Source organism: Medicago sativa, chromosome 7 (genome assembly GCF_051527215.1).
Source record: "Medicago sativa cultivar Bolivia chromosome 7, Bolivia_mono, whole genome shotgun sequence".
NCBI lineage: Eukaryota > Viridiplantae > Streptophyta > Magnoliopsida > Fabales > Fabaceae > Medicago > Medicago sativa.
In genome coordinates this window covers 15,821,134-15,834,431 of record NC_140755.1, presented here as the reverse complement: position 1 = coordinate 15,834,431, position 13,298 = coordinate 15,821,134, and the positions used below count along the sequence as shown (strand labels likewise).

The 13,298-nt window shown below is 34.3% G+C and overlaps 1 protein-coding gene across 1 annotated transcript; it reads left to right on the top strand.

Moving 5' to 3' along the window:
• The first annotated feature begins 3,787 nt into the window (after positions 1–3,787).
• Positions 3,788–5,384, top strand: LOC146904571 (F-box/kelch-repeat protein At3g06240-like). The gene is made up of 2 exons (XM_085726380.1): positions 3,788–3,811; positions 4,013–5,384. Exon 2 carries the CDS (start codon positions 4,037–4,039, stop codon positions 5,234–5,236), a length of 1,200 nt encoding a protein of 399 aa, XP_085582506.1. The 5' UTR covers positions 3,788–3,811; positions 4,013–4,036; the 3' UTR covers positions 5,237–5,384.
• Positions 5,385–13,298: the final 7,914 nt, after the last annotated feature.

Genomic DNA, 13,298 nt, shown 5'->3' with positions numbered 1-13,298 from the left:
AACTTCAAGACATTAACAGTCAACAGCATAAAACAGCAGCAAGATACAGCATATAATAATACTTGAATTCATTAACACCATCTAAGGAATGAATTACATCAGCATAAATATCATAAAACATCATAATATCACTCATGCACCATCACTACTAATCTCAGTCACCTGGACAGACTTCTGGAACTTCTGGAAGTATCCTAAACAACCCTCTTTCTTACTTCTAAGGTCAACTCACGACTACACGTGCGAAAGGATCGCATCGGGACAATTTTGGGCAACTAACAGCCTAACTCGCAGTGGCGAGTAACTTTGCTCGCAATGGCGAGCAAAGGGTGCACTCTGGGATTCCTAAAGTCCTTGCTCGCAATGGCGAGCTATCCTGCTCTCAATGGCGAGCTTAGAGGTCACTCGCAGTTGCGAGTTGTGTTTCTCGCAGTGGCGAGTTCTGGTTCCTAGCTCGCAGTTGCGAGTGTTCTTGCTTGCAGTTGCGAGCGATGAATGTCAGTACGGCCAGAAACCCTAAAATTACAACTTTTCATCTATCTTCATGATTCTTTCATCCAAATAGCTTCTAATTATCATCTTAGGCAATATCTAAGGTCTGTACACTAATTTTGCATCAATCTAACATCTTTTCATGGTTCAATCATCAAAATCGGTCTTAAACCTAATTCCCAATTCTCACCAAAACTCAACCTAATCATGCTAAATTCATTCTACAGAATTATATCCTTAATAATATTGAAAGTTAGTCTCACCCTTACCTGGTAATTGAAGAAAATCGACAGCCTCCTCTTGTTCTTCTCTCTTTCTGACTTTTTCTCCCTTTTCTCTAAAAACGTACGTTCTGCCTAAAAAAACTTTTCTCAACCTAACTCCTTCTATTTATAACCTCGCTCTAATTTCTCTTTACACCTCTAAAAATGTTCTTTTCACATCACAGCCCAAATTCTAATATTTTTATTTTATTTTCATATCTTATTTTATTTAATAATAAAATAAGTCATAACAACTTCACAACATCATATACCCCACATAATTTATTTATAAATCATATAAACCACTCAACTTCATGAATCATAAAATTCACACATATCAATCATGAAAATCACTTAAATCATATATATAAATATATTTCTAATTAATCAAATAATTAAGACGGGCGTTACACACAGTGCTTGGGGCCTATCATCTTTTTACTACTCAGACCGAACCTCCAGATGTTGGTTTGGGAGATTTTGTCTGGCATAAGCAGGTTCCTCTGAAGGTATCCATTTTAGCTTGGAGATTGTTACGGGACAGGTTGCCAACCAAGAACAACCTTCTACGGCATGGCTTTCTTAATGTCGAGGCAGCTAGGTGTGTGGCAGGGTACGGTATTGACGAATCAGTATCTCGCTTGTTTCTTCACTGTGTCACTTTCGGTTCTTTGTGGCAACACATCAGGTCTTGGATTGGCGTGTCAGGTGTTGATCCTCATAATATTTGTGAGCATTTCATTCAGTTTTCTCAATATATTGGTCATAATTCGAAGGCACGTCGATCTTTCCTTCAGCTTATTTTTTTTTTTTTGGTTCATTGCTAAGGAAAAGCAAAATAGAGAAAAAAAGAGACAAAAACAGAAACTTAAGCTCTAGGGAAAAGAGTTCCTATATCATCAAATCTAATTAAATCAAGAAGCTCATGAGGAGGGGAGGCATGAACTAGGCACTCTTCATTCGACGAAGCTCCCAATATGGCCATGAAGTCCGCACATTGGTTTCCTTCTCGGAGACAATGATGAACAGAAAAGTTGTGAGCAGATAGGAGGTCCTTTATATCCTGTATTAAGACAGCGTAGGCATGGTAGCTTGGAACTCGTCCTGTAATGAGATTTATGGAAAGAAGCGAGTCCGAGTAGCAAGCCAAATCCTCAATTCCCATTGCAACTGCCATGAGTAAACCACGGTGAAGGCCAGTGAGCTCAGCTAAAACAATGTCTGTCGATTCTGGAATGAAACCAGATAAACCCGAGAGGTAGGCACCAGCATTATTTCGAAGGATACCTCCGAATCCAGCACGGGTTGGAGTTCCGTGCCAACTCCCATCCACATTAAGGATGTGACTAAGATGGTTATTTTGGTTCCACTTCACCATACGACCGGGAGGGATGACAGTGCTCTTCACAAAACATGACGCAATGACATTCACCGAATCCTGAATATGGAAGTTGATCCTAGTTAGAGGCCAAGTTTCGTTGCTTATACACATCATGTTACGATGCCTTCAGGACCACCAAAGACCGGCGAGGAAGTTGATAGAGCGAGGGCGTGAGGAAAAAGTCTTTAACCAGACTTGCACGCAGTTCTCAGAGAAGAAAGCAGTGTCAACAAAACCAATTTTATGCCAGATGGCTATAGAGTATTTACAGTCACGGACACAGTGCAGGAATGTTTCGTTACTTTCCCCACAGCGCGAACAAGTAGCAGCAGCCGCCATATTTCTGTGGTGGAGCAGGGATAAGGTAGGAGTTGCTTTGTGACAGGCAAGCCAAATAAGGAGCTTGTATTTTTCAGGAACTTTCAGCCGCCAAATCCAAGACCAAGAATTATCATTATTTGATGTCTTGGGGCAAATTGGTGTAAAGGACATTGGTATGCTTGCCAACGGATGTGAAGACATCTTTAACAGTGAGAAGGATGCCGTGGATGTCAATGATAGGGATCAAGGAACCAAGGTAGCCATGAGAGCTCCAATTACTAAACCAAAAGGAGGAGTTGCATGTGCCTCCACGCCAAGTAAACCCGGTTTTGAGAATTTCTTTGGCTCGAATTATAGAAAACCAAGATGGTGAGCTGATGCTGCTAACGTTGGCGTCAAGCATGCGTGACCCAGCTATGTACTTATTGGCAAGGAGATTAACCCATAATTTGTTTGTGGATTGGACCATGTCCCATACAAGTTTCCCAAGCAGACAAATATTGGCATCTTGAGCTGAGCGATCCTTCAGCTTATTTTGCTACTTTGTGTCTGGCTGGTTTGGAATGAACGCAATAACAGACTATTTAATAACATCCAAACCCCCATTGAACAACTCTTAGAAAAAGTTAAATTTCATTCGTTATGGTGGCTAAAAGCTAATAATGTCACGTTTGTGTACGGTTTTCAAAGATGGTGGTCGGACCCTTTGTTATGTTTGGGTATCGACTGGCATTTATTCTTGTAATTACCTTGTATGACTGATTGTTTTAGGGGTGGCCAGTACATCTTGTACTAAGGTGGTTTCACTGCCATTGTTATTATGTTAATATATTCCTTTTTTATGTCTAAAAAAAATATATATTGTTTAAAGTTTTAAGTTTGGAGTTTAGGTGAACTGAATTCACATATGTATATAATATAAAAGTTTAAATATTTGCTAAAGTTTAGGAGCATGTGCAGGACCAGGAGTATTGTTATTTTGTTAGTTTTAGGAATTGTTCGTTTTAGGCTTTGTTAGTTTCATTTTCAGATTTTGACTTTTGTTCGTATTTGGTTGACATTTTGTATTTTAACTGATGTTGGTACATTTTTATTTTATCGTGGTAATTTTAGTTTATTTTGAATCAAATGTTCATAATTTATTATTGTTGCTGATGTAAAAATATTCAAACAGGTTGTGTTATGTGTTTAAAACACATAATAGATCCAGAAAATGAAGTTTCTGCCAATGCAAAGGTATCAGGACGCATCAGCAGATAACTTCCGTTGAAATAGGAAACCGGTGGCAGTTAACTTTAGAGGATATTAAAACCGGCAGTAGTTAACTGCTGAGGGGAATTTTGGTCTTTTACTGGTGTGTGATAGTCTTCTTTAGTGTGTCAACAGCAATTTTCTTTTTTGTTACTTAAGAATAAAGATGGCCCAACCCTTTTACCAAAAAAAAATGACCTAACCCATTATAAGAAACCCTAAATTTTCATATGACTACATTTCTTCTTGTTCTATCAGCTGCCTCCTTATTTCCTCAATGTTAACCTCTTCTTTTTTTCAACAGGCGACTCCTTCTTCCGGTGTGAATATGAAGAAACTTGCGATTGCAAGAAATAAAAAGGTTAGGAATTATATACCTGATGATCTTACCCAATCAATTTTGTCAAATTTATCTCTGAAATCTTTAAATCGTTTTAGATGTGTACGCAAATCATGGTCCACTTTGTTTGAGAACCCTTTTTTCATAAGCTTGTTTCGCAAAAATTTCTTATCCAATAATCATGCTTACTATGAGGATACATCTCTCCTCCTACATCAGATTGTGACTGATGATGAATTTGTGTTATATTCTCTTTCGGGTGAGAGGTTTGAGATTGGAACCAAGATAGATTGGCCAAATCCATTTGAGGAGAACGAACCTAATTTTGATATTTCAGGATCTTGTAGTATTAATGGGATTTTATGTCTGATTAATTACTCTCAACCCAATACAAGAGTTGTGTTGTGGAACCCAACCACTCAAGAATTTAAGGTTATTCCTACCAGCCCTTTCGAATTTGTCCCAGATATGGATGTTGATATACTTCGACATGGTTTTGGATATGATTGTGTTACAAATGACTATAAGATAATTCGACAGGTGGTGTGTTATCATAAAATCGACATTGATGTATATTTATTAGAAGATATAGACAACGACCATTTTTGGGAGATATATAGCCTACGGAGTAACTCATGGAGAAAACTTGAATATGATATTCCAATCAATCACAAAGAAAACGGAGTGTGCCTAGATGGAATGGTTCACTGGTGGAATCAAAGTGATGATATTGACGATGAAGATGATGAAGATGATGAAGATGATGAAGCATATCTTCTGTCATTTGACCTAAGAACGGAGGAATTCATAACAACACTCGCACCATTAGAAGATGTTAGTTTTGATTCTGGATCTGTTTTGAGTGACTTGATGGTTTTAAATGGGTCTATTGCTTTGATTTCAAATTATACAAATTTGGGCAATTTTCAAATATATGTTTTGGGTGAATTTGGTGTGAAGGAATCATGGTTTAAACTCTTAATTTTTCAACCACTATCTATCATTTTGTATCCTATTGGAGCAGGAAGGAAAGGGAATATATTCTTTACGAATGAAGATGGAAAACTAATATTTTTTAGTTTAAGCACGATGATTATTGAGGTGCTCAATTTTGTTAGAGGTAAATTTTCAGGTAAGACTATAACTTATAAAGGGAGTCTTCTTCCAATTGGAGAAATAATTGAGTAATGTAATTTCGTGTTTTTACCCAAGTGACATGATTATGGTTGTTACTTTGTAATCAAATGAGTCTTTCATTTGTGTATGTCATAATTATTATTAAGTGTAAGAAAAATCAAGAAACCATTTAATGTTAGAGATTTTGCTTTATCAATTTCATTTTGACTATCGACTCTCTTCATATTTTGTAGAATTGTTTATTTCAATTGATTAAAAGCAACACATAATAGAACAAAATAAATATAGAATTTGAATGTACCAAATATTGTGCACAAGTATTTGAATCAAATGTCTTTGTTGAATATAACCCGAAAACTGAGAATTGACACTAAATACAAAAAAAAAAAAAAAATTAAACGGGTCATTTACTTAAGGCTTTGTTTGCGAGTTGGGTTTTGGAGGGGGGGGGGGGGGGGGGGGGGAAGGAAAGGCTTATGGAGAGGTAAACCCTTGTTTGCGAGTTTAAAAAAAAAAACAAGAGAAAGGTTTTGGGGGTTTAAAAGGGCTTCATTTGTTCAATTTTAAAGTTCCCCCAAATTGGGGGGTTTTGGAGGGTTAAACATACAAATTAACATTTTTGCCCTCATAATAATTAAAATTGACAATTTTAGATATAACCCAATTATTACGATCTCTTTTCAAAACAACTTATTCAAAACAGCTTATTTATCCAAAACATCTTATTACAACCTCTTTTCAAAAAACAGCTTATTCAAAACAGCTTATTTATGCAAATCAGCTTTTAACGACCTCTTTTTCAAAATCAGCTTATTCATCAAAAACAGCTTATTCAAAATAGATGTTGTGGAGAATCTAGTTGTGGAGATTTTGTTAACCAACGACCTCTCTTTTGAATAAGCTGTTTTTTGAAAAGAGGTTGTAACAAGATGTTTTGTATAAATAAGCTGTTTTGCATAAATAAGTTGTTTTGAATAAGCTGTTTTTTGAAAAGGAGGTCGTAATAAGCTGTTTTTCATAAATAAGCTATTTTGAATAAGCGGTTTTTGAAAAGAAAGTCGTAATAAGTTGTTTTATATAAATAAGCTGTTTTGAATAAGCGGTTTTTGAAAATGAGGTCGTAATAAGCTATTTTGTTTAAATAAGTTGTTTTGAATAAGTGATTTTTGAAAATGAGGTCGTAATAAGTTGTTTTGTACAAATAAGCTGTTTTTGAAAAAGAGATCGTAATAAGATGTTTTGCATAAATGCTTGTTTTGAATAAGCTGTTTTTGAAAAAGAGATCGTAATAAGTTGTTTTGTATGAATAAGCTGTTTTGAATAGGCTGTTTTTTGAAAAGATGTCGTAATAAGTTGTTTTGTATACATAAGCTGTTTTGAATAAGTTGTTTTTGAAAAAGAGATCGTATTAAGTTGTTTTGCATAAATAAGCTGTTTTGCATAAATAAGCTGTTTTGAATAAGTTATTTTTTAAAAAAATATCGTAATAATGTGTTTTTCATGCGATAAACTGTTTTGAATAAGCTGTTTTTAAAAAAAGAGACCGTAATAAGTTGTTTTGTATAAATAAGATTTTTTAAAAAAGTGATTGTAATAAGCTTTTTTTTTATAAATAAGTTGTTTTGAATAAGTTGTTTTTTAAAGATAGATCGTAATAATTTGTTTTTCATGAGATAAGCTGTTTTGAATAAATTAGAAGATAAATTAGAATAAGTTGTTTTTTAAAGATAGATCGTAATAATTTGTTTTTCATGAGATAAGCTGTTTTGAATAAATTAGAAGATAAATTACAAAGTATAACACAATGTATTGATTTTAAGAGGAAAAGGGGTAAAATAGTAAAATTATAACATAAGCCCTCCATCTCCTTTCCTTGTTGGTTTTTTAACTCCCAAACAAGGGGAAGGTTTTCCCTCCTTTCTCCCTTCCCTCCTTTTCCTTCCCTTCTCCTCCTTAGCCTTTCCGTTCCTTCCCCTCAAAACTCGCAAACAAAGCCTTAGTGAACAAATCCAAAAAGATATGCTTATTAGAAATCTTTGTTTATGGTTTTTCTTTCTACTATTTGAAATGAAACACCAAAATAGTTTTTATGGCCTTCTTCATGTTTAGTGTAATTTAGGATGTATTTTCATAATTTAATTATCGGCAAACTAGTATCACATTCGATAAACTATATAAATATGTGTCTTCAAATTTATACTTAAAACACTTAAATTGAATTAAATTGGTTCTAATTTTACAATGAAAATTTATACAATTTATTAAAGGTTTGTCATGCATTTTGAGGAGATTATTTTCCTCTAGTTCATTAGAATGATACATTTGGTCTATTTGTAAAATAAAAAAAAAAAAAAATCATACATTGGTCTAGGAAGATTGTTTATTTCTACCTATATTGTTCTATTTTGAACCTAGAACCTCTTAAAGAATTTCATATACTTTTTCTTAGGATTCTCCTCTTTAGATAGTTTCTCATGTTGTTTCTTGTTGCTGTATTTTTTTTTTCTTCATCAAGCAAGAAAAGCACTAAAGAAGCAGGTTAGAGCCTGAACCCTTGACAAAAAGGTCACATTACATAAACTATTGCAAGGTAAATATTTTTTTTGAACAAGCTAAAATGAGATATATTAACGAAAACTCGCTCTTTCTAACAAAAGTGTACCAGAGAAGAACGACCAAGTTCGAAACAATATAGGAAATAAGGTTGAGAACACACTCTTAACCAACAAAAACACATAAAGTTTCTTAACCAATTCCAAGAAAAGAAAATGGACAAAACCACCAATTATGGTAGCCGAAACCAAAATGGGAATATTTTGCCTTCAACCACCAAAATGATAACATCTTTATTTTGTCCAACACCTGAGGAATGCACACTTCTTGATTTTTAAAAATCTTGTAATTCCTTTCCTTCCAAACAACACAAATGCACAAAAACCAAATAACCCAAATAACTCAAATTCAAGGTAAATGTTAACTATCCCTACAACGGGAAACTCGACAAGCAAGTTGGTATTCTTGGTCAAAAGCCAACTCATCAGGCTCATGTAGCAAGCACTGCACTGTACCAGGCTAGTCACCAGGGATCCTCTTCGTATGCTCCAACAGACATTCAAGTTGTTATGCATACTTTCTATATTTCTCCTCCAGGTGATCAATGATATATGAACACCAGGGCTACATCACACATGATTGCGAATAGAGGTAATCTTATGTCTTATTTCAATACGAGCAACAATATTACTGTTCGTAGTGAACATGCATCTTTACCTACCTCTCCATACTCTTTCAATTTACAAAATGTTTTACATGCCCCTAAGCTAATAAAAAAAAATTGTCCCTGTTAGAAAATTTATCATTGATAATGATGTTTCTGTTGAATTTGACCCATTTGGTTTCTCTGTGAAGGATTTTCATACAGGAATGCCTTTAACGAGATGTAACAGTTCCGGAGACCTCTACCCACTTACCACTAGACCTTACACTTCAGCCCAGCCACCGTATACCTTTGCCGCATTATCTAATGAAGTATGGCACAACCGTTTCGGACACAAGGGTACACAAGTCTTAGATTCTCTACACCAAAACAAATTTCTTATATGTAATAAGTTTCGGAACAATGTTTTTTTGTCATTCTTGTCCACTTGGGAAACAAATAATTGCCCTTTTCTAATGCTTTGTCTCATACTTTAATGGCTTTTGATATTGTGCATAGCGATGTTTGAACATCCCATGTTCTTAGTTCAGGAGGACATTGTAACACCCCAATATTTTATACATGTTCTTCTAAATAATTTTGTAATTTGTCATTAAGTTGTTCGACAATTTAGTTTATTTGTGATATAAAAAATAATTAGATAAATATTGACATTTCCTACTTTGGTTAATTAATTAGAATTTTATTCCATTTATTTTATTTTTATTAATCAACTTGATGTCACAAAATAGGATAAGTATTTCTTATGTGATTTATTTTTATTCTACTCCTTCATTTTGGTATTTTATTTGGGAGTTATTTTAAGATTAATTCTGTATTATATTAATTATTATATTGATTAGTTTTTATTTGACATGGTCATAGTATTATTAAAACTAAAGCTACACGTTTTGCTTGGGCCTTGCTCAGTCACATAGGTTGCACAATATACCTCCTAATTATTTGGCTTAGTGGCTGCACTTGAGAGAAATAATAGCAACATTAGTATTCAATCCACTATCAACATAACTTCCCTTATTTTTGGTAATTAGAAACAAAAACCGCATCAGCTAGAGTCAAAGAAGAATAATAAGTCACCGTAAACTGAATTTGAAAAGCATTAAGCATGTAAGTTCTCCTCTCTCCCCGATTGAGAAGTTTCAAGATACCCAAAATCATGTCTCAAATTATACTACAGAAGCCAATTAATGTTCCTTATCAATTCTCTACCAAGTCTTCCTTTGTTCAATTACAATTTTGATTACAGTATTCAATTACTTGTCTCATTATAATTATGATCAACATCTCCTTAATTTCCTCCTCTTTTTCCCTCGACCCCTATTTTCTCATGGTGACCCACATGCCACTTATAGGTTCAAATACTCTACAATATTTTCTATGTTCACGAAAGTTATTTTCTGCCGTGAACAAACAAAAGTAATCATGCCACTCCCTCACATTCATACCAACCCCTTGTGTTCTAATAGTAAACCTCTTTGTTCGAAGAATATTTATCATCTTGAAACCGTAAGCAAAACCACCCATCTGCAGCATACTCAATTTCGTGTAAGCCTAAGGAAACATGAAGTGTTTGTTCGTGCGTTTGGTCCGTAGATTCTCTAAAAGCACTACGTTGAAAGGGGAGAAAAGGGTCTAAGGTAAGGGCTTTTTCCCCATTTGTCCATCCTAAGTGCTAGGGTTGTGTTATTAAATAGTGGTAGCAATTATTGTCTTTTTAAAAGAAAAATAATTAAAATGTATTTTTACGGTAAAAATTAATCTTTTCTGTGTTATTAAATAGTGGTAGTGTCGCGTCATTTTTCGGAGATCAAGGCTATTTCATTAGCGTTTGACTCACTATTTTAATTCACAATTGAACTTTTAATTTTTTTAGAAAAGGGGAAAAAGTTCAAACTACCCCATATTTTGAAAAGATTTTAGGTTCGGGGGTTAGTTACATAAAAGGAAGGTATTAGCATCTTTTATGTTCGTAGTACTATATGAGAACCTCTTGATTTTATTTAACTTTTTGTGCTTAAACTTGCTTGCTTTTTAAAAGAAGGAATTAAAATGATAAAAAGAAAATGAACATTTTTATTTACATTTTTTATTGATTTGGAAGGACATGGTCCTTTGCCTACGTACCCGTGAGGGATCAAAACCTCATAGTTCGGGAGTTCTCAGTATTTTATTTAAATTGTACATGTTCCCTACTTATGTTCTATGGAATGTTGGAACATGTCTAACGCCCTCTTTGTTATTTAATTATTTTTCTTGAAATAGAGTCGAATTATATGATTTATTTAATTATGCTGGTATTTTATTGGGTGGTTTTATTATTTATTAATTGACGTTTGATTTGTTTTGTGTTTTTTATTAGATTTTGAAATTGGTTTGAAAATGGCAAATAAGAATTGATTTGTATTTTTTATATTGAAAGAAAAATAACTCAAAGTAGAATTAAAATTGATTTGAAATTTGATTAAGAAAGAAAAATAAAAAGAACGATCACTTGATTGAAAATCAAGGTTTATTATGAAAATATTTTTGTGATTTTTGATTATTTGAATGTTTTTGTTGTTTTAGAATAATAAATGAAAATTAAACTTACGGAGCAATAAAATTAAAAGCGCGTGGATTTTTGTAGTGACGTTGGATCACCACAAAATCCCTAATCTAATTTTTTTGTATTTTTTGATATATATAAAGCGGTAAAGAAATAAAGACCCACGCACACACACACACTTTTTCTCATTTATATTTACATTGGACCTAAATACATTCTAATTGCTGGAAAATAAATGACAATAATTAAAATGCTAATTAGAAATAAAAAAATGCTAAAAAAAATAAAATGCAAGAAAATAAAAGGAAGGGACAACCGAAGGGATGAAATTACCAAAGGGACAAAATTCGAAGGGACTTTTTCTGAAGGGACAGAAAAAAGAGGGAGAAGAAAAGAATAGCTCGTCAACACAAGCTAAATGAGGGAGAAGAGAGAAAAGTTCTTTAACAACTCAAGAGAACTTTTGGTGTCCTTTGAAGTGTGGAATGAGGGCTCTATTTATAGGTGAGGAGGTTGATGAGAATGGAAAAGTTGTTTAATGGGTTTTGATGGTGATTTATGGAATGGGACGCGTTTTGGCTTGAAATGGAAAGAAAAGAGGATGACTTTGGTGATTGCCCATGATTGTGGCATGGGAAAGAAAAGAAAGAAAAATTGGACCCCGGACACTTTGGATTTTTGGACTCATTGACACTTTGTTTTTTTTATACTAATTAATTAAAAAGAAATGAAAAATAAAATAAACCTAATATGAAATAAAATTAAATTAAAATAAAATTAAAAGATGGAAAATAAAAGGTAAGATAAAAACTAAAAAAAAAACTAATAGATAATAAAATAAAAAAAGTGAGAAGATGGCCCGAAATTGGTACAAAAAATGAAGTATTTTAAAATACGTCTCTGCCAATTTTTTCTCTGAAAAGTCAAAGAATATTCCGGGTTAGAGACTGTATGAATGTAGGATCTTGGGTCAAAAATTGGGGCATGACAGATGCCCCTATTTAAGCTTCTTCGTCCAGAGATTTGAAGATGGAATCTTTGATTTGACGGGTTGAAGAGACTTAAATACATAGTACACCATTTTTGACCTAAGATGCTATGAAATGCTCATGATGCAAGTATGAATGCAGGACCGCAAAGATGATTTGATTGGGATGAGAAACAACAACGGGACACCCAAGTTCGTTGGAGAAAAAGGGATCCGACTCTGCTAGGGGGTAAGTAGTTTCACTGGGGAAAATGGTTGTCTACTATCTGTACGATAGATATATGAAGACAAGAGTTTGATAGGTTTTACCTACTATCGGGTTTGATAGTTGTACGTAGGTAAAAATGAAAAAGACATCACTTAATATCTTGTAAGATAGCTGTATGAAGACATATGACATATATTACCTACTACCCGTATGATAGTCGTATGAAGGTAAAATGGAGAAAAGACATCGCCTACTATCTGTAAGATAGCTGTATGAAGACATATGACATGTATTACCTACTACCCGTATGATAGTCGTATGATGGTAAGACGAAAGGAGACATTGTCTACTATCTGTAAGATAACCGTATGAAGACAAATGACATAAATTACCTACTACCCGTATAATAAATGTATGAAGGTAAAATTGAAAAGACATTGTCTACTATCTGTAAGATAGTCGTATGAAGACAGATGACGAGATGTTGTCTACTATCCGTAATATAGCTGTATGAAGACAACTGAATAAGACATTCTTTGACCGGACACACTGGGGATGACACTGGAGAAAATAAAATGTGATTTCAAACTGTTCATTGGTTGAAACTGACCGTTTGAAATGTGACGAAAGGTAAACTCAAGCGGTTCGTTGTTTAGGACTGCAGCTTGAAACAAGACAAAAAGGTAAACTCAAGTAGTCCGTTGTTTAGGACTGACGGCTCGAAACAAAGATAAAAAGGTAAACTCAAGCGGTCCGTTGTTTAGGACTGGCAGCTTGAAACAAGACAAAAAGGTAAACTCAAGCGGTCCGTTGTTTAGAACTGGCAGCCTGAAACAAGACAAAAAGGAAACTCAAGCGGTCCGTTGTTTAGGACTGGCGGCTTGAAACAAGACAAAAAGGTAAACTCAAGCGGTCCGTTGTTTAGGACTGATGGCAGCGGTCCGTTGTTTAGGACTGGCGGCTTAAAACAAGACAAAAGGTAAACTCAAGCGGTCCATTGTTTAGGACTGGCAGCTCGAAACAAGATAACAAGTAAACTCAAGCGGTCCATTGTTTAGGACTAGCAGTTTGAAACAAAGCAAACTCAAGCGGTCCGTTGTTTAGGACTGGAAGCTCGAAACAAGATAACAGGTAAACTCAAGCGATCCGTTGTTT